Source organism: Aulonocara sp. 'chitande type north' Nkhata Bay, linkage group LG10 (genome assembly GCF_057382095.1).
Source record: "Aulonocara sp. 'chitande type north' Nkhata Bay isolate Kocher_YH1m ecotype deep benthic linkage group LG10, A_spYH_male_GT1.1, whole genome shotgun sequence".
In the NCBI taxonomy this organism is placed as follows: Eukaryota; Metazoa; Chordata; class Actinopteri; order Cichliformes; family Cichlidae; genus Aulonocara; species Aulonocara sp. 'chitande type north' Nkhata Bay.
The window spans coordinates 19732373-19759717 of NC_141353.1; the positions used below are offsets into that span (position 1 = coordinate 19732373).

A 27345-nucleotide genomic window follows, 5' to 3' on the forward strand; every position below is an offset into this window, starting at 1 on the left:
AAGGGGTGAGCATGAAAGAAAGACAAAAGTGCAATAGGGGGAGGAAAGAGGAAAGAAAGAGTGAGAGATAAAAAGATGAAACGAGCGTGAGTGAGAGAAAGGCAAAGGGGGAGCAAGCATCAGAAAGAGAGAGAGAGCGAGAGAGAGAGCGAGAGAGAGAGAGAAAGAGAGCGAGAGGGGTTCTGGTCTAAAGCAGAGAGATTTTATCACAGCTATTATTTTGAGGAGACAGCAGTGATCCTCACTCCCCATGAACAGTTAATGAGCGTTATCCATCAGCGGGATGCCTTTATGAGACACTGCAGAGGCAACATTATGCTGACTGGCTGACTGCTTTATCTTTCTAATATGAATCAACAAACCTGCAGAGAAAGTGAAAATGTGCAGTTCTGTGTGTAATGGCTACAAGACTTAAGGCTTTTGCAGTTTGACTGTAGTTATAATATCAATACTTATTTGCTGCTTAATCTAAAACTACTGCTAACATCACAATGCAACTGCTTTAAAAATATTAAATTCTTGTAAACATCATAATATTATGCAAAACAACTACACAGACAAAGATAAAATAAATAGATAAATGTGGATTTTTTCCCCTATACCTTGAGCTTGAACTCCAGCTGTGGCAGCACTGAGAGCAGCAGGTGGCTGTCTATGTTGTAAAGCTCCAAGATGAGGTCAAAAACGTGCTCGGACAGATCGCTGACTGAGGTCTTTCCCAGCATCAGCACCTGGTTGAAAAACTGATGCAGACGACAGAGCAGGAGGAGTAACGATTACTGATGAAACTCCTACATGATCGCACGACTCAAACTCGGACTGCGTTAGCGGAGAGAGGAGTAAGTACGTGTGTGCAAGACCATAAATCATCTTACGTATCTGAGATCCATCACAGAACAGCTATTGAAGGTGGGAGGGATTCGGTATTTTAACCAAGGACGTGTAAACCACGTGGATTAGGAGGCATTAGAAGTTTGCTGTAATGTTCACCATATCTCTTAGCTTCATTAGCACAGATATGAAACTCCTACAGCACAGAAACATTTCAAGCATGGCAGGCTGTGCTTTAAGTAGAGTTAATATCACATTCTTCATATCACACTACACGCCACCGACTTCAGAGCCACAGTTACACCTCTGAATGTATCACTTTTGAGTGTTATGACTGTTAACAGCTTTAAATATGACTATGTCTCCTGTGTAAAATGAAGTAAAGGATTAAAACAGCACTATAAATAAGAGTGTCAAAGATTTCATCTTACATTGGTGATGTAGGGTTCAATAGCCTGGGCAGTCCTCTTCAGCAGAGCTTTGGCCAGGTCATATGCTTGTTTATTCAAATTCTGGATAACAACAACAAAAACAAATTGGTGAATAAAACAGCAAATCACAGCAATGTTCAGAGATGTGGCTGTGAAAGACGAGGGTGTAGTCCATCATCTCTTGTCTGAATGCCATTTGGATAGTTCGGGAGCAGATGTCCACTTATTCTTGTGGACCAGTGCTTAAGCTGCTTTACCTCTTCCCACCTGCAGGGGTCTCACTGAATTAGAGAGGATGGAAAATCATACTGGCCTCTGTCTAGTGAACATTTCAATTTATTTTTTAAGGTTTTCCTTTACTGAGCCGGTTCTACTTGGATCATCTCTTGTGGCGGTACTACGAGCGCGTTACTGAGACAGTTAAACGGATGCGCATCTGCACTTCACCCAACATACCTTGTGCGCTGGCACTAGATTGACCAACACGGTGTCCAGCAGCTCCTGCGATACGGTGTCTCCCTCACAGATGATGGAGCTCATCAGATCCACCATATGCATGTGCACTTTCTGGTTGTGCCCATTGCTAGGGAAACAATGCACAAAGATTAAGGACGGACTCTTTGTATAACTGATGTGACTTGTTTTTCTGACAGGACCTCTCATTTCAAAAAGTAACCTTCCTCTCAAACAAAACACTATGCATCTTTGAAAATGCACCGCTCACACAAAGGGTGGGTAAACCTGCTCATAATGATCTGCACTACAGCAGGGCAGCAAAGCTTATTAGCTAAAGTTAAATCTGATTGACTGTCTTCCTTAACAGTACCAAGCATTACCAGTCTCATTATGTGGCACTCTCTGGAAACACCACTTCCACACATACTAACACCATCTCACCAACACCTGCTGGATCACTGAGAATATTTTAAATGGAAAGCAGGCTTCTTTAGATTCTTTCAATGCAGTAAAAAGAAAATAAAAAGAATTAAGCACCGTGTTGGCACAACCTTGACACAGACAACCACAATCTTTCCAGTGGCAAAGAGCCAGATTCTGTACTGCAGAATTTAGCCCTGGAGGTTGTGTTCAGCACAGTAAAATTGAGAGGTGGGGGTTTAGAAGAAAAAAAGAAGAGAGGCGAGAGGGCAATCACTTAGAAACAACTGTACCGCTACTGTGCATTTTTACGATGCAGCAGCAAAGACAATTTTCAGATGTTTGAATCACAGCAGCTTAGTGCTGTCAGGACTGCAGGAAGGCAAAAAAAAAAAAAAATTAAGGAAGGAATTAGAAAAAATAAAAATCTGGGCACAGACTCACATGCAATACACCATGAAAACCGAGGTGGTTGGTTGTGACTTATAAATAGGGACTCACTTGATGACCTGGAAGAGAGTTCTGTAGAGCTGGGTGAAAATCTCGTTGCTGTCTTCAAGCTCAAAGCAAATGTTGTAGGATTTCACCCATGCGATGTTCTGGGGGGAAAAAAAGAAAAAGAGGCGACAAGATATATATGAAAATATTCATGCAGCACAGCTGTGTTTTCTTGTCAAGTGGTTAAAACACTCATAGGCTTCAAAGATGATATGGTGACAAAATTCAGCTCTTATGAACGAGCAGCAGCTCAGTGAAGTGTGCATGCGTCTACCTGCTGAATGCTCCTTCCCCCTTTAATTCAATTGTATTTATCTAGCACCAAATCACAGCAGCGGTTTTCTCAAAATGCTTTAAATTGTATCACAGAGATAAAGCCCAACAATCAAAGAGCACCCTTTGAGCAAGCACTTGGCAGTGGGAAGGAAAAAAAAAATCCTGAGAGAACCAGGCTCAAGGAGGAGCAGCAATCTGCTGTAACTGGTTTACCTTCATTTCTGGTCTCCACCAACCTCTGAAGCCCTTTAACAGTTCAACGCTCCAATAAGTGTCTCCCATTAAGTTCACTTCCCATTTTCTGACTGGGTTGAGCTGGAGGTTGGTGCTAAGTGGGTGCTAGGGTTGGGTACTAAAATATTATGCAGGTTCCAAAACCTAATAGGCTGTACAAACAAAAAATATTGTGCCACTTATCATTAATCCATAAATATACACTGTATGGACAAAAGTACTGGGCCACCTGTATATAACATCTACAGGAGCTGCATAGATTAACAGACTGTAGGGTCCAATCCACCTGTCCTTATCATGTAGCTGGTAGAATCCTCCTCTATGGAAGGCTACTGCTACTGTCAATCCAACACATTTGCAGTTGTTGTCAAAACTCATATTGCTTTACAACATTTAATGGAAATGCATCTTGATGCAATACATGCAAAATTGTAGTTTAACATAAGCAGGCAAACACCAACAAGTACGAGAGACTTACAAATAAAGCAATCTTGAAACAATAAGTTGCAGCAAGTCTGACTGCTTTAGAAGTGCCTACTGTACCGGGTACAGTAATGCATGCAATCTTATGCTAATGGAACTTGCTAAACAAGAGGGAAAAAACCAACAAACAAAAAACCAACAGCTATAAATGCAATCATTTCCAGGTAACATTCAGTCTTGTTTTTTAAAATAAGCCTGAGGGTATTCAGCTGTGACACCGTGACCAGGCACCAGCCGCCTCTTAAGAGGACTGAAATTGGACACTAAAATAAAACTCGCACTCAGTCCCAACAGGTAAGGACAAATGACACCAGAGGAAACAGTATTTCAGGGCAGTGACCAAGTTTAATGATAAAGCATATCAATACTGGCCAGTGCAAGGGCTTCAGTGTATTAGGGCTGCATGGCTCTGGATCTGGCTTGCTCTGATACACACAGCAGAAAGCACTGAGATAGCACGACAGTGGAGAAAGCAAATGTTGAGAAAGAGTGAGAAATTGTTCTTCCAAAGCCAACAACTGCTCTGTGTGCTGTTAGCACAATTAAAACCTTTGCAGTTGAAAAAGCAATTCAAGTTCTTCATTAAGCCACCCACTTAACATGCTTAAAAGTGACCTTTTCCACTACTCCCACTCTCCACTGATATGTTTTACATATCCACCGCATGCTTTGTAAGGATAACATATATTCTTTAAAGCTAGTTAGTATGAACTTGGCCTGCTTTGAAGTTAGTGTGAGCTGACTCTACTGCAGGAAGATTACTTCTTCATCAGAACTGCTTAATATAAGGCTGAGATGAGCTCACAGTGATCTTGACCATCAAATTTGAATCAGTTCATAAATTAGGCCTGTGCCATATCAAACCATCTGTTATAGTAAGGTAGAGATATTTGTAGTGATATAAAAATGTCAAATCATTGCCATGTGTTTATGTTTCCTAGTGCATTTTACAACACAATAAGCCCAGGCACGTCTGAAAGCGAGAGTTGTGTGTCAGCCTCTGATCCAGTACCTAAAAAGAAAGCTCAACAATGCACAATACTTTGTAAAATATGCAAGAATACTGTTCCCTCTGAAGGTGGAACATTGAAGTTGTTTCACTGCTTGAGGCTAAAACACACCGCCGAGTACCAGCAGTCTACAGAGGAGGAGATACTAACAGCTGGTGACATGTGACCCAAAGGTAAACAGACAACTCCACTGAGCTTCACTGGAGCACTCACTAGCTGCGCTCCATATGACAGTAAGAGTAAACAGTGGATGAAAATTACTGATGCAGCTACATGGTGGCAAAGCAGGGCTTTAAGCATTTGGTTAAAAAGACTGAGCCAAGTCACAACATCTCAGGAAGACAATATTTTCCGATTTCATCACATGGCAGTATTTGTGCAGGTTGTTGAAGTGCTTCAAGGCTAAATTTCGAGCAAAAACATTACCCAGGTAAACGATATCTCTCACGACCATCATGAACACTTGTGCTTAGTTTAAGCATGTACAACCCTTGCCCCTCCCCCAAAATTCAATAGGTGTAGTTCCAGCTATTAAAACTCTGTATTACACACTCCCACAACAGATCATTTGGACTTCACTGTTGCTGTATTAACAATAATCATAAAAAAAAGAAGAATAAAAATGGCAAGATTTCCCTCGTCTTCAAATGGCCCATTTATGCCACAGTTAGAACTGCAGCTTTAATTACAATCCTAATAATCATTACGTTGCATACAAAAGACAATGACTTGCAATTAAAAGCAGTTTGTCTCTTTCAATTTGTGGGGAAATTGCTTCTTGGCACAAACTCATAATTTAATGAAAAACGCACACACACACACCGCAATGAACCACACAAGCAGGAAGACCGAAAAACAAAACAAACCATTAACGAGGGAAAAATCAAATCAGAACGAGATTCTTCAAAGAGCTTCCAAAAATGCTAAAGGTTAATTTAGTTTAAATAAATAATTTTCTGAAGGCGCAGTACATTTTTTAATCCTTTAAACGGAGTTCAGATACGGTTAGCTACAGTCATTTATTATGCAACCAGGAGTGCACACATGCATTAGGCCTCAGTCGCACAAAGTTGGAAGGAAAAGGTGTACTCTCCGACCAAACAGAGAGTGGTTGCTAGGAGTTGCTGAGTGAAATCTATTGCAAAGAGGAAGCCATCCTTTCTCAGTGCACGGCTGACCTTTTACCTGCACAATGCAACGCATGCTGAATGCGGTGGCACTTTAACATGCCTTTCAGAGACATCAGAAATACTACTTTATTGTAAAAAAGCATCTCTGCTGCCATTTAGAGATAGCATCCACACACAGAGCAAAGCCTTCAGCAAAAGAAGTAACCAATATCCAAGTGGCTGTTCCTGACAGTTCTGTGATGCACAAGCCTCCATTGTAGCAACCAGGTGTACACCTCTTGGTATTTAATGTCACAACAAACAACTCCACACACTCCACTGTTGCAATTAAAGAGCCAGGACAGCACAACACAACACCACAAATTTTCTAAAAGCTCAAATTAAACTCCTCGCTGTATTTTGATCAAACTACTTGGGACCAAATTCAATTTACTGTGACCAAAGCCCCAGTGCTACACGTTAGCCACAAAAGCTCAGTCACGCACCTCCAGCAGGTAGAAGTATCTGTTGAACTGTGCGCTTTTAGTGTCCTCCAGGCCTTTCAGTTGTCTGGTGATGAACATGAAAATATCCTAGACAAAACAAAAACACGCATACAGTGAATCCTTCATGTGAGCAGCTCTACTAAGCAAAATTCAGGCATGATCAAAAAATTACACTAAAGTAAATAGAAATACATTGAAAATGTTCAAACTGTTAATAAAAGGACACACATTGAATGAATTTCAAGTACACCTGTTGACTGAATATATCAATTTGTCCAATTAGCATTAAATTATTCCTCTAGAGAAGCACAAGCAGAGTTGTCTAATTACAACAGTAACTCTAACAAGACAGAGTGAAGACATTTCAAGAAAATATGAATCACCCTACCTTTAGTTTGTCTGGGGAAGTGTAAGGGGCCTCTGGGGCATAAATCCTGAATATGTCTGCCAGACAGCAGGCCACCAACAGACGCACATCTTTATCTGGGTGTTTGAGAAAGAAGTCTGAGGCCAGGTGGAGGGCCAGGTTCAGGTAGAGCTCCTTCTCTTCCTCAGAGTCCTGGTCCATGTCCATGAAGGTCTTGACGACCATCTAGAAAAGAGATGGGGCATTTTAAATGGGGGAAGGCAAGTCCCCGAGGTTAATGGCCGAGCAAGGGGTAAAACAATCATCACTCCAAGACAATGAGGTTTAAAATGGGTTTATTCAGGTACACCAAGCAAAGTGAAACATTTTGTTTTAAAAAGATGATTATTCTTTCACTGATATATCAGCAATATTCCTCAATAGAAGACGACTCCTAAAACTACTACTGAAGCAGTAATGACCAATCTGACACTGACCTTGAGCCTTCGAACCATTTCCTCCTTGGAGATTTTGTCAGAGATCTCCTTGACCCCCGGGGGGTAGGTCACCTTCCCGTCTGTGGCTCGAGCTTTAGAGTGAGCCATCCTCTTTAGCTCTTCACTGCCTGCAGAGAGACACAAGAGCATTAATTACAAACACAAGAGCAGCAATACTATTTTGACAGAGAGCAAAGGAAGAGAGTCAAACCCCAGAACCTTGAAAACTTGCTGAATCTTGATTTTTTTGAAAAGGCACAATGTTAACTTCTTGAGACCCACAGGAAATCTTTTACTTTAAAGCTTCTAAAGCAGCCTGAAAGAGAGCAACCTCTGAAATATTCAGCGAGATATTCACAGCGCAGCAATAGCTTCCTACAAGCTGTGTCCAGGATGAAATTGCTGCATTCAGAGAGCAAGGCTGATTTTTTTTTTCCCTTCCTTGTGAGCTTCTGCTACCATTGTGCTCCACATTTCATTACCGCAGCCACAAGCATTTCACGGATTTACACCCAGTTTGCGTTTTAGGGCATTCACATGATACAAAATGTGCTTTGACGTCCAATTTAGCTGCTCTTAACCAGATAATACATGCGGCACCTTTCAAACACCTAAATGAACCATTCCCACTGTGGCTTTCCCCCCCATTAATGACATTAAAAGCAACAGAAATGTGTGCACCCAGTAAGAAGAATTTACTCTTCACCTAAAGCCTGAATTGTCAGACAAACTAAAGCCCGGCTAAGGTTTATGACTATACCAAGAGCTTGAATGAGCTGAGGGGTGCACTATGAAATCATTTTGACATAGCTAGGCTTTCTTTGTGTTAGCTGGCTTAACAAAATCCCAGTCAGAGATAACAGGTATCACAGAAGCGGTTATCGGCTTTCTTTGTTAACCCGGGATTTCTGCTTCAGGCTCCGTGTGCTCTCAGACAAAAAGAGGCATAATTTAACTCTTCTTCTGCACAAAATGGATTAACTGAGTGCAGCCTACTTCAGTCAGAGACATTATCAGAGGAACATGTGATAGAGATCTACAAAAAAAATGTTACTGCAGAAGTTAACAGTGGCAAATATGGAAAAAGAGCAAAGCTGCAGAAAACGGTTAATCTTTTAAGCAGATATCTGTATTCCCCCCCCACCCGGTGCACTCTGAGTGCTCTCAGGCTTTATAATTAAAGCATTTAAACATCAGTGCATTCAGTTCTGACACAGTACCACAGTCTAATAACAGAGAAGGTTGAAATCAAATTAGTTTTTAGTCAGATCAAAGTAAAATTAATTTTACAGATTTAAAAAGTTTTGGTGATTCAAATGAACCGATTCATTTTCTCATTTGTGGGCATTACAGCAGTTTAAAAACAGACTTGACAGCTCTTTAGGATCACAAGCCAACTAGAGCTGGGCGATATAAGATTTTTTCATATCATGATATATTTTTTTCATTTCAGGCGATAACGATATCTATCACGATATAAGCCAAATAACTATATTTGTAAGATTTAAATGTGTCGTTGCTCACAAGTAAAATGTGAAATAATCAGCAGCTTGTTTTTATTTAAATATTTATTTCCCATAATAAGTTCAACAGGGTAGATGTACTTAAGGAACATGAGACTTTTTCAGATAAATAAAGGCAAATATTGCAAACTACACAAAAGGCAGCCGCTAAAGCGTTTAAGTTTCAAAATAGAACAAACGAAACAGACTAAATTGTCAATTCCACTTAGAAACAAAATATTAATTCTAAAAATAAATCTTAGTTTGTTTTACAGAAGAACAGACAAAACTGACTAACTTTTGTCAGTATCAAATAAACTGAGAACTAAAAGGAAATTCTCAATCTCTCCTTGTTGTATAGCTGAGCTTTTCAAACAGTTTTAACAGTTACTTTAGTCTGACAAAAGCCGAATGACGAATTAGCGCTTCCAGTCAGAGACCGAGGCTACGTCCACACGTACACGGGTATTTTTGAAAACGGAGATTTTCCGTTTTCGTTTTAAAAAATAATCCCGTCCACACATAAAGGCAGAAATGAAGGAAAACGCTGCTATCCACAGAAGGACTGGTAGCTCCCCTTACGATAAGGGTTCAGATCGCGCGAACAGGTGTGGGATTAGAGCTCTGGGTAGCTCCCCAACTGGGTCTAGACTGGGTCTAGAGAGTATTTTAAATTCAGGGAATTTAAAATAGAAAGTAGCTCGTCCACAGAAGGACTGGTAGCTCCCCTTACGATCAGGGTTCAGATCGCGCGAACAGGTGTGAAATGTGTGTGTTTAGTTAGTTAGTTTGTTTGCTTGTTTTAATCAATTTTAAATCATGCTTTTTATTTGTTTTTGTTTCTAATGTCTCTGTAAAGCACTTTGAATCACCTTGTTGTTGAATTGTGCTATACAAATAAATTTGCCTTGCCTTGCCTTATGAACATGCCAAAGCAGCAGGTGGAGCTAGATTCCTAACCGTGCAGAAATGTTGGCCAATCAGAAGTCTAGAAGGCACGGTGGGAAAAAGTAAACAAAGCTGGGGCATAGAAGCAGAACCGAGTTGTATGTGTGGAGGGACAGTAACTGTGTGTATTTGTAAGCATTTAAACACTGCAGAGAGTAGAATTAACAGTATTGTAGAAATTCATTTCACCGAAACAATAACGTGGCGCAGTGTGACGTCAAAAAATGCGCACACCTTTGACGCTGCGTTTTCTCCGTTTTTCTAGTCCACAGTAAATGCAAAAATGGAGTTTTTAAAAATCTTTGTTTTCAGTGACCAAAAACGCCGTTTACGTGTGGACGAAAGGTGCAAACGCATAGAAAAATCTAGAGAAAAGTTTATTGTATTTCCAGACTTGCTTTCGGCACAATTTACAGTGCACGCTACTCTGTTTTTTGTCAGACTTGAAATAGCCGAAATACCTTCACGGCGGTACGGTGGCTGGCTGCTTCCCAAACAAATACACATGTGCGGCTTGGCACTTGTGCTGTACGTAACAAGTCATGTGACGTGACGCTGCGGCTGTGATTGGTTCGGCTCTGCGCTACGTAATTTGGATTGGCTGTTCTTTTTTTTTTTTTTTTTTCTATCGAGAAAAAGTTCTATCGCGATACATATCGTTATCGTTCTATCGCCCAGCTCTACGAGCAACCAACTGAATGCATGGGCACCGCTGTGAATAAGAGCTGCATTTTGATCACTTGTGACTTAACCTCTGCAGCATTAGTACGACATGACCCAACAGTTTGCATATATAAAATGCTGATGGCCCTCGCTGCCCCTTTTCTGCCCCCTATCTAATAAAGTCAGAAGCCTGTGACACAATTACTTAAAAATGGTACTCCAGACTATTTCAACTCTTAATGTAACCTGCTTTGGGCCAGGTTTTTCTAGCTAGGCAAAAAGCCAGTCATCTGTAATGTTGAGAACGCAAACTTTAAGCTCGACATACCTCGCTGACTCATTAATTTAGCTTTGCAGTGCTCCCCTGTGGGCACTTCATGACACTCAGTTCTTGTTGTTCTACCCTCCACGACAACACTAATAGCTATAGAGAAAAAAGTGTACATGTGAGAGTACATTGGCATGATTTAGCCAACCCTAATTAGTGGTAATAAGGGTACTAAGTCATAACATCTGTCTTGTTCTTTATAATCTTTGCAGGCTGTTTTTTAAAAACATGTTGTGGCTTAAAGAGAACAGCAGGCTGACATTAACTAACAAAATGTCTGCAGCTCTTGTAGCTTTTGCACAATGTTTAGGCCCAGTGAGCTGCTTGGTTTAAATATATCAAAACCCTGATATTAGAAACTAGAATCCAAGACATGGCAGCTTTCCTCGGTTACAGCTCAGAAATGCTGCTATTAACCAAAACAGTAATTTTCTCCAGACTCACGTCTTGGTCTATTTTCATGTCAGTTTTCTAGCCGTTAACATAAACTCACAAAAACAGCTAACAACGCAGACATGTAAAAATATTTAATAGATGAAGCAGATTAATGTGAATGTAGGTACTTAGCCGAAGATCGTGAGTGCACAGACTCATTTTGCAGTCGTTTACTTCTCCCATTTCAATTCAATTCAATTTCCAGAGAACCATCAGAACATAAAGTCCCCTCAGGATAGCAAGATGGTAAATTGTTGCATCACATGTAATAGGAAGCAATTTATAATTTGCTATGCTGTCCAAAGAAACATTGACTAAAGGAGCCAGTATTCAAAGAGTCATATAATGGGTTTCTCAACAATAAACCAAGCTATCTGAAGACGCTTCCTTTGACTCTATGTAACTCGGGTGGGCCATCTTTTATATACAATTATAATTTACATACATCTCATTATTTCCTTATAATTTTAGTTATTTAAAATAAAAATGAATCAAAATCAAACTTGCACATAGTCAGTCATACATCAGTAATGAAATCAGATCAGATGGCGGTTTAAATAATGCAATCAAGTTTCAGAGCGAGTGATAATGATTACCTTTGTGAGTCATATACAAAAACCACACCGCAAAAGTGTCAGTGTTAACACACACAGGTTAGATGTTCTAGCTTGATATTTCTCTGCAACTTTAGTGGCGGCTATGATAATCAGCAGAGGTGTTAGCTGCTCGCTGTTGTGCGTCGCTGTGGAGGAGTTTGTTTGTTAATTTTCTCAGACTCTCCCACATCTCATAATGAAATTTAGCTCCCTACTTGGGGATGTGATTACTTTGTGTCGTGCCCAAGTATCCGCCCCTTTCCGACTCGCCCGCTGGCATGCACTCACACTGTGCTTAATGATCTGGGTATGCTTCAGTTTGTCTCGCACCTAAACTCCTCACACAAAGTCACTGTCGCTTTCAGTCCTAGACAGTGACATTCGTGATTCTCTGCATTTTCAGGTTTAATGGGGCCCTTTTGAATGTGATGACAGACCGTCCAATCACGTGGCTTATAGATTTGTCAACATGGCAAGGTAGCTGTCCCTGAGGAAGCTTTAGAGTTCCATACTTTAGAGCAGTTAGGGCATCACACCGCACTACTATGCCGATGTACAACCTCTTTAAGCAGCCCCCCCCCCCAGAAAAAAAAAACAAAAAACAAAAAACAGAGCATCACCGAAACGTCACATGCCATGGAGCAAGCAGCCCTCATGCATATCATGGGGCTTTCAGTTTTTGCAACGTTGCATCTGTGGCATCACCACACACTGAAGGAATGAGTGTATGATAATGATCTAATGATTCATCAGAGCAAAAGATTTCCAGATTATACCAAGGGAGACGTTGGAAAGACAAAAAAAATCCCAAAAGACTTTTGTACTCCAGTAATAACACTGATGTGGAGGTTTTGTATGAGTGGTGACACCTCTGCCGCTTAGGAGAATACTGGAGCCAGCCCAGTGCGCCCTCACTGGTGATATAAATGATGACGTCACTACTTGTGTGCACAATGACCACTGCAGCAACCATAATGAGCCCTTAAGCGGTCATACAAAGGTGGCCATTATCTCAATAAGTCAACCAACAGGTAAGCATGTTAGATCTCCAGAATAACTTACCATTGCAATGCACCCCACTAAGAATTAGACTGTTAATCACCTGATCACACTGAAAACTGGGTAAAAGCTTGACGGTGCTTGGATCAATCCAAATCTTTCTTCATAGCAAAGGCCTCTGGTGTATTCAGGATATGTTAACATAGCAAAAAACCCATGTGCACTTAGTAGTCGTGAAAATGTTACCTGATTTAATGACACACCAATGATCTTGGCCTTCATTTTGCTCACTGTCACATCCACACTATGATGCTATCCTATTGACAAAATCTGTCCATAAAGAGAGATATGGACACCAGCTAAAGGCACATGAGGCACACTTCAAACCCATTGTGAGTTCACCTTAGGGCAGCAAATTACTGTGCTTTCAATTCAGGATATGCAGGCACATGCTGATAACTTGACTGGCAATTTGGACGTGTAATGTCAGGTCACACAAGCCTAGAGACCAGTCTGCAATCACCTGGCAACCACTGGTCATGAAGGAAAGAAAAATGGAGTATCCACTAGGGCTGGGCCATATTATACCGTTCACGGTAATACCGGTATAATGTTAGGCAACGATAGGAAAATGAAATATCGCGATAGAATGGGAGTAAAACGCGCATGCGCAGTGCCTTTGTTTTCATACGCACATGGCCGATTGTTGAGTGAAACAGATGAACCAGAATTGGTTTGTAAAAATGGTGCAACTTCCGTGATGTGGAACTGGTTTGGTGTTTGTCCGTCAGATACACGACAAAGCACATTTTTTTGCAGAACATGCAAGCGGCCATTGTTATTGTCATATTTGTCGGACTAAGATGCTCTTAAATCTGGGAGTAATCTGGGTCCTAAACTCCGTATGTTTCAGGTCAAACAACACTGCAGCATCACTTAGAGTTAAAAACTGTCTAAATTCTTTCATCTTTAATAAAACGATCAGCATTGCTGCTTTACCAGGTGTAACTATGAAGTTTAACTTCCAGGCATCCATGAAAACTAAAGTTATTACATTTAACGGAGTTAGACGTTAGCAGGAAGCTAGCGGAAGTTAGCTCGCTAGTTTCGCTAGTTACCTAAGCATGATATTGCATGTTCTGACTGAGAGATTTCTGAAAAAAATCAAACGTACAGTTCTGCTATCACTTTCAACATAAATGAAGACAGGAAACTAAACAGCAGTGACGTTTGTAGGGTTACTGAAGTTGGGCTAGCTGGTATATAATGATGTGCTACGTGATCGCTAGCGACACAGCTATGTTAGCATAACATAAACAGTGAAGCTGGAGGACGAACACTAACACTTTTCCACTTATAAAAGTTAACGTGAAGGTTCTTCATGGTTAGAAACAAATGCAATCGCATGGCAGGATGTTGTAAACGGACCAAACTTCAGTCAGGAGAACAACTGAGATAATCCATCCACAATATGAGGTTAGTCATTAATAGACTGCAACAACATGGGAATAGAGCAGCTGCCAGAGAATTCAACATTAATGAATCAATGGTACAGAAGTGGAGGAAGCAAGAAGAATGAGTTTAATAAGTTTGATTTATCTGACTGCTTTGTTTCGCTTAATGTGCCTTATAATCCCGTGCACCTTATGGTCCGAAAAATACATACTGCACACTGCAGTTTAATGTTGCAAAGCACCTCTTTTTAACTTCAGTGGATATTATACATGGTTATGCTCAGGATATGTCAGCCCATTTCTACTGGAAATGCCTTTTGGTTAAACTTTCAGCAAGGAATTTGCATTTGCACTGTTACATTTTTATAAAGCTTTAATGTACATAAAAACCAGCTTCTTGTTTAAGTGAAAATAAATGGAAGGTTGTCTTTTTGCGCTAGTAATGTTGTGGAGTTGTATTTTGTCTCGCATCAATTATATCGTCGGTTATATCGTTATCGCAAATTTTCAAATATATATCGTGATAAATATTTTTGGCCATATCGCCCTGCTCTAGTATCCACAACTGGTGAAAACCACCTTGCTGCTTTGGTTCCTAGCTGATTCTGCTGTCACTCGTAGTATGCACAGAACACGCCAGCTTGTCTGCAAACACTCGCCAGCTACTCCTCCAGTAGCAGTGATAATGTGAAAACTGCCAAAACTGAGACAGTTTGCCTTCAAAGTACAAACCAGGCCTTTGCAAAACTTGCTGACTGTCGTGCTGAAACAAGTTTTACTCTGAAGGCAAATGCAGTTTTCTTCACACTTTTTCCAAGTTTACTACTGCTCGGCTAGCACGTTTGCAGAGATTTTTGGTGCAGCAAAAATCTCTTCTTTGTAACCAATTTCACCCAATAACCACCAGCAACATCCAGGAATTACTCACCAAGCACCAATATGACAGACAGCTGTCAAGCAATGTGCATGACATGGTGTTACAAACTGCTATATGACTGCAGAAACCCAGACTACGGTTGGGTATTCTGAAAAAAGGGATCATATCCCAATCTTAGTTTCTGCAATCCTGTGGTTATGCGTGCATATAGATCTCTATTCAATTCAATGTTATTTATATAGCAACAAATTACAACAACAGGTACTTTATATTGTAAAGTAAAGATCCTACAATAATATCTATTAATACCTCTGCAATATCTCTCTGTAAAAAGGCATCACGTCTGCTCAAAAGTAAAAACTTATTTCACAAACCCCAGTATCCTACTTGGAGCTTTCAAAATATAACCTTTCAATATAATTCGAAGGTTGGTGATTCGATCCCTGGCTGCTCCAGCCTGCATGCCAAAGTATCCTTGAGCAAGCTACTGAACCACAAGTTGCTCTCTCATGCGTTCATTGGAGTGTGAATGTGTCAAAGTGTTAGACAGAAAGCATTTAAGCTTAGTAAAAAACAACAACAACAACAACAACAACAACAACAAAAAAACGCTCATATAAATGAGTGTGAATGGGTGAATGAGGAAAGTTGTACAAAGTACTTTGAGTGCTCAAGTAGAAAAGAAAAGCACCATAGAAGAACCAGTCCATTTACCATAACAGATAAGTACCTTTTAGTGGGGAAATCTGTACGATTCCTTTGGGAAAGTGCACAAAATGCCAAACCGAGATCCTCCTCATCCAACGGCTCACTTCAGCTTCCCTGACAGGCATTTGTTAGGCTGCCCGATCCACAGTTCAGACCAGGCAGCATGAAATTTAGCCAAATGTTTTTTGTTTTACTTGGCTCTAATATTATCTCCTTCTACTCCTTAAGAAAAAAAAATGTAGTTGTTTTATTCAATACAACTACATAACAAAATACAATTAAAAAAACAAAACACTGCACATATGCAGCTATTTGAAGCCCTGAAAAATGAACAGATTATTTTCTTCTCTCACAACTGAACTGTTTGTTCCTTCAATTTCAGCTACTTTTAACCCCGAAAGAAAAACTGATTTATGAAGCGGCCTCGGTCAGTGGGTCTGCCGTCTGACAAAAGCGCTTGATTTAGAGACCAGACTCCAAAACCTAGTTATGAATCACAACCAAACAGTTTTCTGTAGCTGTAGTTGAGCTTTTACAAAAACACACAGACACACACACAGGACATTGGCAAGCTGCCAGATTGCTTGATTCTGACCTTCTTTTCCACCCACAGCTGCTGCCAAATTTGAGTCCATCCCTCTCTCATTCTGCCACACTGATACACAGTTGAGCTCTGGCAGCCAATCACAGCAGATTATTTCTCAACCTAGGGAGGCTGCGTGGGTACCATCCACCAGGGAACCAGCACTAAATAATCACAAAGGAGCAAGCTGTCCCATACACAACCTCCTGAACATGAGCTACTTTCAGCTTATTACTGGTTTATCACAGTAAAAACACATTTATCCCCCCCACCGAAAGCCTTTCCTGCCCCCCATTAGTTGCTTATGCTCTTCCCACTTTTGTCTTTTAAAGGCAGCTGCCAGCAGAAATGTGAGAACTTTCCATTCTTCGAACCTAATTCGAACTCTGACAGAGACATCCTTGATTTTAACCCCCCTCCCATTTGGGTGATCACAGGGATGAGGGTGAATGTCAGCAAACAGAGAGGGAACCGGACACCGGCCAGCTTTAAGGGCGAACTCGTCAACCTCCGCACGGGCACTCTCACAAAAACAAAGCGACGGAAACTGGCTGAAGAAGGGAAACGCTTTCAAAGAGTTGAGCTTTTCCTCAGATTAAATGAAATGGACAAGTGAAGGCTGAATCACATCTCTACGGGTATTAGGCAGCACACACATCATTACTCCTCTGTATCCATTCACCACAAGGCAACCATCAAAGAGAAACAAACTGAAAATCTTGGTTTTGAAGAGGAAGAGCTTGACTAAACATAATTGAGCTCAGTTTACAATTCAGTTAATGCTTAAAGGAGCACAGCCTGCATTTGATTTTTTAAATAGGGCCAAATTATCTCTTGAAGAAGTGCAAAGCAGCTGCTGATAAATGAGTTCTGCCTGTAGCATTATTTTATTTGCAATTCGCACAAAGAATGAATACATTAAAATCCTATTTGGGATTTTAAATTGTGTTATTTTTAAGAGGATTTTTTTTTAATTTATTTATTTTGTTTGTGTTTGTGTGTGTGTGTGTGTGTGTGTAGAGAAATCCATATGAAACAAATATCTAACCCAGCGTTTCATGGCCATGTAATCAGATATTTTAGACTGCTTACAATCTTTAATCCGCTCATCAAAACGCAATGCTGATGATGAAGCGATTTAAAAACAATAGCAATAATAAAATTAAAAACATATACAGAGATTATATTTTTCATATACATATATAGACTGATAGCGGTCACATCAGATGCCCTACAGCTCTCTGGAAGCGACTTAGCTGCAAAAATAAATATGTCCTATTTGATCACACGCTACTTTTTCACCCCCAAAGCTTCTATTTGTGTTCATATTTTCATTGTTGCGCAAACTCGTTAAGTAAAAGTCTTTAAAATCTCGAGAAGCCTTAAATACACAATTACCGCTAGAGGATCAGGTCTCTGCAATTTAAAGAAACAAAAAAAAAAGTAATGCGCCTTTCACTAAAAGCCCGCAATAATGAGCGTCACAACGAAAATACTACGAGATCACTACCAGAGTTAGGCTAATAATTTATTCTCAAGGCCGATTTCACGTGGGTGAGTTTATTACACAGTCGGGAAGCTGTTCGTGAATAGAGGGTATTGTTATTGGTACAGCAGCGTGTTCAGGCCAGGCTGCCTTATTGCTGTTATGTTGACTGTGGCTAATCCATCTAGCTGCTGTTAGCTCGCTAGTATCCACGCTAAAAACTAGCGTGCCGAGCTAGCGTTAGCAGCAGAGCAATCTCAGTGACAGAGGGCGGACTGAGAGTAACGCTGCACCGAACAAAACACACCGGCTAACTACCGTTATATCCATATCAATATCCCGAGCCCGCTCACACAACCAACCCGACCCCCACTGTCTGTTCGTGCTGCGGGGAGCCCAGTCAGCAGACTACTATTTTACTAGCTAACCATTTTTTTGTTCCGCCGCAGGACCAGGTCAACCAGCGCTGTGAATCGGACAAGGCTGCCGAGAACACAGGCAAGCGAGGCGGGCTCTGCTCCGCCTTTTTTAGCGCTGGAAACCCGGGAGCTCCGCGGATACATCCTGGATCACATCGACTCTGTGGCAACGACGTCCGAAAATATCGCTGCTTTTCAATCAAAACGATTCGCTTCGTTGTGCATTTTCTTACCTGTTACGGTGAATTGTGATAAATCGTGTCCTCCTCTGCAGCTCTCTTCCCCCTCCTAGCTCCAAAATGGCGCCAATATGTATAGATTCAGTGCCCGTGGGTAAAAACCATCGATGGGTGGGTAGCGCCACCTATAGGGCGAGTTCGGGTACTTCTGCTGAGCCCTTCACGTGACGCGCAGAGCGTCTTTTTCAGTTTTTGTTCGTAAAAATTTCCAAAAAGATTTCGAGTATTCAAACACATATAAAATAAAGTTCCTGTAATATATCTAACAGTCCTCGTGAAGCGCACTTTAAAGATAAAAGCAGGTAATTTGCAATAAAAAAAAAACCCACACTAAATTAATTTAGAGTGGATTTTATTTAGCACAGGCCTATAAAATACACAAACCCTGCCAAATAAAACATTAGTCTTCTTAAACAGAGATTACATTTAATCCCACAGTTTTAAAAATAGAGTTTTAAACATCCAAACGATAATGTTTTGACACTATTCTTTAAGGCATTGTTGTCTGTTTTGCATATCAAACGGAAAACCCAGGATTCCGACAGAGCCTGAACTCACCACCAACCCATGATTCAACTAAAGGGGTTTGTGCGTGAAAATGATCGCATGAATATGACAGTAATGGTGCATTTACATTAATCCTGTGTAAACTGGAATTACAAATATAAATAGTTGCTGCTGAATGGCCCTTCTGGCGTTTTAAGTGCACCCCTACTGTTAGAATATATACCATATAAAGTCATTTATTCACACAGACATTTTAAAAATAAAAATCGCATTTATGGGACAATGCCCATGGGTATTTATTTCTCAATTTCCTTTGTTTGCTAACCTACTCATTCACATTTTTAATACGTCTAACACATTTTTGACTTTCAAATGATAGATTTTCTGACTTCAGTGGCTTTACTAAAAAAGCAATATTACTGAAGTTATACAACCTTCTTGCCAAGCTAGTTCACATAACGTCCAACTAAAAATAAATAAATAAATAAATATGTAACTGCATGCCTCATTAATCTCCTGCTTGCTTTGTCTTTCTCCGATGGGTCTCTGGCCAACACGAGCCAGCCCATAGAGGGAGCTCCAATATAACATTTCGGATTTGGATCGTTCAAATAAAGCATCGCGCTTGCTGCAGAAGTGGATTGGGCACAGAGTCTTGTTTCAGCAGAGATTTTCTGTAGTTTTTTGATAAAAACAATTTTAATTTAACTTAAATTTTAAAGATGGCCCCAAAAATGTACCACTACACTTTCAAATGCATAGCCAGCCATTCTTGCTGTAGTCAACAGAGCCTTATTATTAATAAATAATAGAGGGCACCGTATCTCTACCTATATTCGAGCCTGCACGCCGCTGTTCTCAATTAACCAATCAGTGCCTAGAGAAGGTACGCGTAGGCTATAAATCTCACGAGCACGAAGTTGGACTGGTTTCATGGCTCCAGGATGGAGGGGTTCCTGTCCACGTTTCCACCATACAATGTATATGGTAACCCTGTCTGCGCTTCCCCGGCTCAGGTCGGCAACTGGGGCAAGAGAGATGGTCGCTTCATGAACCCCCAGAGCCTCAACTACCTGGAGCTCTACAAGACCCTCCTGTCCCAGGTCAACCCCAGTTTACCCCCTCAGCTCAAGAAGGCGAACACCAAAGAGTGCGGCGTGCAAGTGAACGCCAGGGTGGATAAAATTGTCCAGTGCTCTCTGGGCCCCAAAACGCTGTTTTTCGATGAATTTCCCACTCCCTGCAAGCTCCCCATGAGCCCCGATGCGTCCACACCGGAGGAGAAGGCGCAGTGCCACACGCCGCCAATGAGCAACCTGCGCTTCCTGAGGCCCGTGTCCATCTATTCGCCGGTGTTTGACCGCAGGCTCTTCCTAAAGAAACTCGAAGACTGCGCTGGTGAAGGAGAAGGTGAAGCCGCCGCCGAGCAGGCCACGTCCGAGGCCGATGGGGATCAAAGTGGCGAGGAAGCCCCAGAAGACTCCAAGACAGCTTTCCACCGGTCTCCAAAGGGATCCAACTTTCAGGTGGATGCGTGTGGGGAAATGGCAATGAGCACTGTCTTTAGCTTTCCAATCCACGATGTAACTCAGAAAAGTCCCTCAGTCATCTATGGTTCAAGCCCTCAAACTATAGCCTAATTAGTATGACTGTCATTTAAAACCTATTATCCATCCGAAAATATAGATTCTTTTAGTTAATTGGCAAATGTCATCGTAGGCTCATTTAAATTTGTTCTGATTTTAACTCGGTACTTTTTTTACACTAAAAAACATCTAACGAAACTCGATTTATTTAAGATTTAAGAAGTGTAAAAGATCATAACGTGTTCAAAAATACAAAGAAATAAAGGGCAGTATAAGATACTAATTGCCCAGACTGTTCTGTATTTAGAAAAGATAAAAAAATGTTTTTAAATTGAAAAACTATCTTGTTTATTAACTACTTTGTAGTATGAATGGTAACGGGGTAGAGCCATTATTAATGGGAAACTCAAAACATATCACGATAGTTAAGTTCAAAATCTATGCACTCACTCACATTCTCCATAAAAGTATCATCAGAATGTTTACAGTCAGTGCAGCCCACAGGGAAAAACCCAGCTGTGGTAAAAAAAGATTTTGTACAAATTTTATTTATCTTTGTTTTTTCCAGTTCCTGGAGCAGAGGTATGGGTTTTTCCACTGCAAAAAGTGCAACATCCGGTGGGAGAGTGCTTATGTATGGTGCATCTCTGGAACGAGTAAGGTTAGTGGTAACGAGCATTGCACAAACAAATGCCTGCTGAGCTAAAATAGAGCGACTGCTTTGGCAGGTGTACTACAAGCAGCTCTGCCGGAAGTGCCAAGTGGGGTTTAACCCCTACAGAGTGGAATCTATCCTGTGCAAGGTACGTGAACTTGTTTTTGAGGAACTTTCGCAAGATGATTTGTTCACTTGGACTTAAAGTGGAGTCGCAGGGTCAGTCAGATTCTGTGTGGGGCATTTAAATAAACTGGATCACATTTCTAAGGCACTATCAGTCTCAGTAAGGCATTCTTTCTGTAGGGATGAGAAAAGCCTGTGCTGTTTCTTATGCTGGTGATGTTCTTTTACACCCCCTGTCAGGGTTGCTCTCAGACTTGCTGCATCTGTGAGAAGAAGCAGAGGCACATTAACATGAAGAAGCCTCACCGTCAGGACCTGTGCTGTCGCTGCAAGGGAATGAAGCTGTCCTGTGACGCCACCTACAGCTTCAAATACATCGTCTAAGTTGCCCGCCGTGAAAGCCTGAGGTTACACCAATAAGGCTGATGTGTAAAGTCATGCCACAAAGAGAAGCTGCCACCGCCCCCAGTAGCAAACTTGAAGAGTCACTCCAATCGCTGCCCTGGTTTGAGCCAACTTTAAAAATTCATTCCCCCTCACTGATCCTGGTACCTAACATGAAAACGATTTTTGTATGAAGAAATAAACACTGCACCTTAAAAGTTGAGATTCCTGAATGTATACATACACTATGAAGTCAAAATGGAAATGATGGGGTGCTTGCCTATTATACACAGTAGACTATGTTACTCTACTGCAATGATACAATGTTCTCCCATACAAACTGATGGCACAATTTCTAAATTACTCCAAGCTTCTTTTTTTAACAATACTAGCGTGTCTAGCTAAAAATGTTCAGATTTCAAGCTGTTAAGATCAGGAGAAAGAGGATTAGAAATGACCTGAAGGACCATTCAGGTTGAGCATTTTGGAGACACAGTGAAGCAAAGCTGAGAGGGTTTGGACATTTGTAGAGGAGGGATGTTAAAGATGGAGCTGCCAGGAAGGGGGAAGACTGCAGAGAACATTGATAGATGTAGGAAGAGGGCAGAGCCCCTTGAATACAATTAGTTTTTCAGTCATTTATAAAGCACCAAAAGACAACATAAGTTATAGGTCTTTACTTTAACAACTTTTACAGAGCTTCAACTCAAAACAACTTCACAAAGGCTGTGAAAATATTTACAAGGTGAAAAAACAACTACTGTCTTCATCTAAAAAGCTTTAAAAATGTGCAACTTCTTGTTTGGCATGCAAACACATTCTCCCACACACAGGAAAAAGAAAAACATACCCGCGTGAGCTTGTGGCTCCCTTTTGTACCTCATACAAACGTATCTTTCAGATAAAATTATCTTGTTAATAAATATTTCAAACACTCCATACAGTAAACAGAAAATGCATGCATGGCAGTTTGATTTGAGAGAACAAACATCATTATAAAACTTAAGTCAAATAAGTGTCGTTTCATATCTGATCAGATATAAATAGGAAAAGAAGACATTTGTACAGCAACAGCAAAATGATTGCTTGATCCGAACCAAGGGAGAGTCTCTCACACACACACAAAAAGGCTGACAACGACGAGTTCAGATTCAGTAGTGTGTAGCGTGGGTTTCATTTCGCACATCTACAATGAGTGCAGAATGTCAGCATTTCCCTTACGTGTAAGGTAACTACAAACCACACAAACATATCCTACTATGGTTGTGTGACAGTAACGATTAGCAGTATACAGACGGGCAAATACTTGACTGTGTACATGCGCCATCTTCTCTGCATGTGAACACCAAGTCGACAGAAATATAGTGTTTACGCTCACTAAAGATGCTACAGCTAGCCACGGAGGGGTGCACGCCACGCACGGATAATGGCATGATTACTCTACCAATGTTTACAACAGTAGTCAGGGGACAAGTTGATTCACTGATACAGAATATCAATAATAGAAACAGGCCAAAGAGCAGCGTAAAGAAATGCGCTTGAATATTCTGCATCTGCTCTGTCAGCAAGTCTTTCAATCAGGCTGAGGTCAGACGTCTGGGCCAAGCGAAAAGGACAGGACGGGAGCGTACAGTAGAAAGCATTCAGCTGGGTCATGCATTGCACAGTTTCCTCCAGAGGAGGCCTCAGAACAGTAGAGACAAAATCACTCCAGCATTTGGCTTTTCCTTCTTAATAAAAGTGACAGCCTTTTTCTCTCACAGTAACAAAACATACATGATCTCCTTTCTACAACATTTAGAAAAAACGTATAACAAAACTCCACAGAGGAAACTTCTTCCAGTGATGCTACGTAGTGTCACGGCTCATTTCCTCACTGTCTCTTTCATCCTTCCTGAAGGAGGCAGCAAGTGTCAAGCATGTCTAAAAGTTCCTCTGGGAAGCCAGTTTAAGTCCAAGCTAAAAGCCTTCACAGGTCCTCGGAGTGCAGCACAGATTAGATGCTGAATTATGACCGTCAAGCGGGACTTAAACAAGGAGGTACATTATTTTTCACGACATCTAGCTTTAGAAGCAAAGCCTGCGCTTGTATATAATCACATCAGGTCATTCTTATCAGCAGGCAGCAATCTGTAGTATCCAGAGATAAATCCCATTATACATGGGATATGATTCCCTGTCCTTAAACATTTAAAGTGTCCAGTTATTTCTGGTATGTCATTGTCTACTTTTCAGATGCAAAGACCTGATGTTGGATCGTTAGGTCCTCTGGCGTGGTAACTTTAAAGTCTCAGGTTTGGACATCTGACGGTTCAGTATTCAGGAGCCCCCCTACTGTCAGTAAGGGCAGGGCAGCTTGTCCCACCTTCCCCAGGTAGCGAGTCAAAGGCGTAGCAGCACCGCCGAAGGAGCAACAACAACCCCAAGCTGCAGCCTCTCCTGGGCCGGTGGGACAGGGAGGGGGTGGTGGGGGAGGGGGAAGAGATGAACTCGATGAAGGGCTGTGAGTTAAGACCGTGTCACGGCCCGGGTGCAGAATCGAGGACGGGCTTAAGTGTTTGTACGGAGAGCATGGGAAATGGGGAAGATGAGAGCCCCGGGAAGAAATGGGCGATGGGTTCGTGTAAGAGTGTGTGAGCAAGGTGGGCGCTGAGGCCACAGTTGGGAGAGAGCTGGATGTGAGAGATGATATCGGGTGTTTGCTGCAGTGGAAATGTGATTGCGGTAAACTGCATGATGGATGTACTCTGATAGGATAATAAAGGCTTGCGTTCTCATCTAGATAACGTCTCTTTGGCTCTTGTGTGAGCGGCAGTGTAAAATGTGATTGGCCTGGCGTGTTGGAGCTATGAGCAGAGAACAGGTCGGGGGGTTTGGGAAAATTAAGTAAAGAGGTCTCAGAGTTTGCAGTGGATGAGGATGAAGAGTGGAATGAAAGGTTTAATTCAGGTTCTAGTGCTGGGCAGGGTGGTAAGTGGGTATCTGCCTGGAGCTGTGAATCTGGGGCAGCAGACACATAGGAGGCGGCAGGGGCCAGGTATGTGGGTGCTGGGCCCCCTCTGTAAGAGCAGGCTGAGAGGATTGCAGAGGTTGTCTTGGAAGGGTCAATGGCTGCAGTGATGGAGGGAGTAAAGGTGGAGAAGGAGGGGGTGGGGGGCTCCTGAAGTCCTGTCAGAGACTGGTCGCGGAGGCACTTGAATCGGGGAGGTAAGTTGTGACGACCCGGTAACCCTGGGCGTGGCGGATCATGTCGCAGATTTCCCCGTTGAGCTCCAGCAGCTTGGAGCAGATCAGACTGAGGTCCTGCCGGGAACCGACCAGGGCGATTGTGCCCGTCTGGCCCAACGTTTGGTGACGGAAGTAGACGTTGAGCAGCGTCTGAACCTCACTCTCTGAGCTTCCGCCAAACACTCCGTTGGGCCACTGCCTCCTGAAATGGACACAAAAAGTATTATAATTATTACAGGTAGATATAAAGAGACATACTTTCTATATTCAATATTCAATGTAGCTTGATTCATTGGATCAAGCTACAAAGTATAAATACACAATTAATATATTCAACTTGATAAAATGTGTCCATAAGTACAGGAATGCCACTAGACCCACATCTATACCTTGCCAAATAACACCATATAGAATAAACTACGCAAGTAATTTTTCAGTTCGAACTCTTGCCTAAATATTCTGTAATTTATACAGATGCTATTGTTAAACATATCAGGTCTATCAATTTTGCCTCAGGTTTGGATATTCTCATCTTAACAGCTGCTTTTATATAGCGGTCATTCACCACTCCGGTATATCCCCATAAATAAGAAAATCCCGTATAATCAAATATTTGTTTTAACTTCCCTAACCGTAACTTCAAAACACCTTTATCATATTGATTCTTTGGAAAAATAGACATTAAAAGTACAATTTATTCCTATTTCCATTCGATAATCTAAACCTAAAACCAATCATCCTACATTTAACTTTATCTTTATCAACTTAAATCTCCCCACTTCTTGATCTCAATAAGTCAAATGATAGGGTGAGGCAAGGTCTAACAATGGTTTCACCCGAAGCTTACGCTGATAATGGACCACACCCTTTTTTTCACACCTTGGATCATGTGATGAGCCACATGAGCAATAGTGGGTCAACGACCCTCTTACGGGGCAATCCCCTCTAGGGCTTAAAATCTGGAAGTCTTCATCATTTGGTCTTAGAACTGAAGAAGCTTCTTGGATGAGAGGTGAAACATCTTCAAGACATTTAAAGAAGTTCAGTTGCTTTTCATTCCAAGCTCCTTAGAACAGGGGTGTCAAACTCAAATACACAGTGGGCCAAAATTCAAAACTGGAACAAAGTCGCGGGCTAACATTAATATTTACTGAAAAAAAAATCTTCCTCCAGATTTAAGAATGAATCTCTTCTTATGGACTCAAACAAGTTTTGCTGGAAAACTGAATATGGAACAAGCAAAGCTTAATACTAAACAATATATATATTAGCTGTATAATACCAGTAGGCCAGCTCTAATAATAATTTGGTATGGCTTCGCAGGCCAAATGTAATTAGGCTGTGGGCCAAATTTGGCCCGCGGGCCAGAGTTTGACACCTATGCCTTAGATCCTCCTCTACTTGTATTACAGGATTTCCAAATTTAAAGCCACAGAACTGTCCTACTTTACCTCATGCAAACATTACAATTTTACTTTCATTAGGATTTACACTTTCCTGTCTACACAACATCTTTCTACTCCATCTAAAGCCATCTGAAGCTCTGATTCTGTCAATACTACAATATCATCTGCGTACAGAAGCACAAGAGAGATAGATAGACCTCAACATCTCCCAAGCTTAAGTTTCTCAGCCAGGAATGACAGCCCTTTATAATGTCTACTTATTATATACTTCAAAATCATTTGTAAAGATTGGAGAAAGTGATGGGGACACAGTGTGTTCACATGGTCATTTTTTGGATCATTTGTTCTTTTACGTTGAGACAAAATAATAAAATCATTAAATCCCAGGATACACTCATGTATGCTGATGGCCTCGTGCTGCTCACCTGCATTCCTGGATGTAGCGCACGGCTTTGGTGAACTCATGGTTCCTAAGGCACTCCAGTATGGCCTGCACCGCTGCCTCTGAGGTGGGGAAGCTGGGCACAACCATGGCTGCCACCTGGGTGGCGTGTGAGTGAGTGTGGGCCAAGTGTTTGTGTTCCAAGTCGCTGGCTACGGCTGCCTCTGCTGCCTGCAGGCTGCTCTTCAGATCAGTAAGCTCTCGAGACATGTTCAGCAGCTAAGAGGTGGAGGGACAACAGATGGTGGTGGGTGAGTGTGTATGTGAAATTTATGTCTATATTAAAAGATTAAATGCTCAAGATCAAGTCTGCAGTGTAGCAGGGTTTTTCTAAGGGTCAACATCATTTTAATTTAACTAGTAAACCATACATATACTTATAAAAGCATATGTCTATTTAATAGGGGTGCGCATATGTATGAACAGTACAAAATTTGTAATTTATTTTATCAACTTTCCTTCTGACGATGCTGTCTGTGTTGAGCGCTCAGTGAATCTGCGTTCGACTACTTCGCCTAGGCTGCACTGTCGAGCGCAGATCCACTGAGAGTTCAACACAGACAGCATCTCAGAAGGAAGAGCGCAGGGCAAGCTAGCGAGACAGAAGCTCTCCTTGCAACATGGCAAATTGAACCTCCCCCACCCTCATTCAGATCTGGCGTTTGGAATTATTTTGG

At 41.4% G+C, this 27345-nt stretch overlaps 3 protein-coding genes across 9 annotated transcripts in view; 1 reads left to right on the top strand and 2 right to left on the bottom strand.

The window, feature by feature from the left end:
* pds5b (PDS5 cohesin associated factor B) overlaps positions 1-18432 on the bottom strand; it is a 37653-nt gene extending 19221 nt beyond the window's left edge. The window contains exons 1-8 of the mRNA XM_086308928.1: positions 18329-18432; positions 7098-7225; positions 6643-6846; positions 6255-6341; positions 2640-2737; positions 1719-1845; positions 1263-1343; positions 603-743 (exon numbers count right to left, since the gene is read on the bottom strand). Coding sequence (XP_086165054.1) covers positions 603-743; positions 1263-1343; positions 1719-1845; positions 2640-2737; positions 6255-6341; positions 6643-6846; positions 7098-7205 — 846 coding nt within the window. The 5' untranslated portion in view covers positions 7206-7225; positions 18329-18432. The remainder of the gene's footprint in view (positions 1-602; positions 744-1262; positions 1344-1718; positions 1846-2639; positions 2738-6254; positions 6342-6642; positions 6847-7097; positions 7226-18328) is intronic.
* A 1306-nt stretch (positions 18433-19738) lies between these two features.
* On the top strand, positions 19739-22076 carry zar1l (zygote arrest 1-like). The gene is made up of 4 exons (XM_086308936.1): positions 19739-20367; positions 20996-21088; positions 21156-21230; positions 21449-22076. Exons 1-4 carry the CDS (start codon positions 19786-19788, stop codon positions 21590-21592), a joined length of 894 nt encoding a protein of 297 aa, XP_086165062.1. The 5' UTR covers positions 19739-19785; the 3' UTR covers positions 21593-22076.
* A 178-nt stretch (positions 22077-22254) lies between these two features.
* The window catches only part of fryb (furry homolog b (Drosophila)), a 57425-nt gene continuing 52334 nt past the window's right edge, over positions 22255-27345 (bottom strand). For all 7 annotated transcript variants that reach the window (XM_086308934.1, XM_086308930.1, XM_086308929.1 and 4 more), the window contains 2 exons: positions 26652-26887; positions 22255-25022 (listed from right to left, as the gene is read on the bottom strand). In XM_086308934.1, coding sequence (XP_086165060.1) covers positions 24764-25022; positions 26652-26887 — 495 coding nt within the window. In that variant the 3' untranslated portion in view covers positions 22255-24763. The remainder of the gene's footprint in view (positions 25023-26651; positions 26888-27345) is intronic.

What these genes read in the sequence shown, in the direction of transcription:
- zar1l (XM_086308936.1), top strand. Translation starts at nt 19,786, where the DNA reads ATGGAGGGGTTCCTGTCCACGTTTCCACCATACAATGTATATGGTAAC. An exon ending in CAAAGGGATCCAACTTTCAG is followed by an intron (nt 20,368 to 20,995) that starts GTGGATGCGTGT and finishes TGTTTTTTCCAG; the next exon opens with TTCCTGGAGCAGAGGTATGG. An exon ending in TGGAATCTATCCTGTGCAAG is followed by an intron (nt 21,231 to 21,448) that starts GTACGTGAACTT and finishes ACCCCCTGTCAG; the next exon opens with GGTTGCTCTCAGACTTGCTG.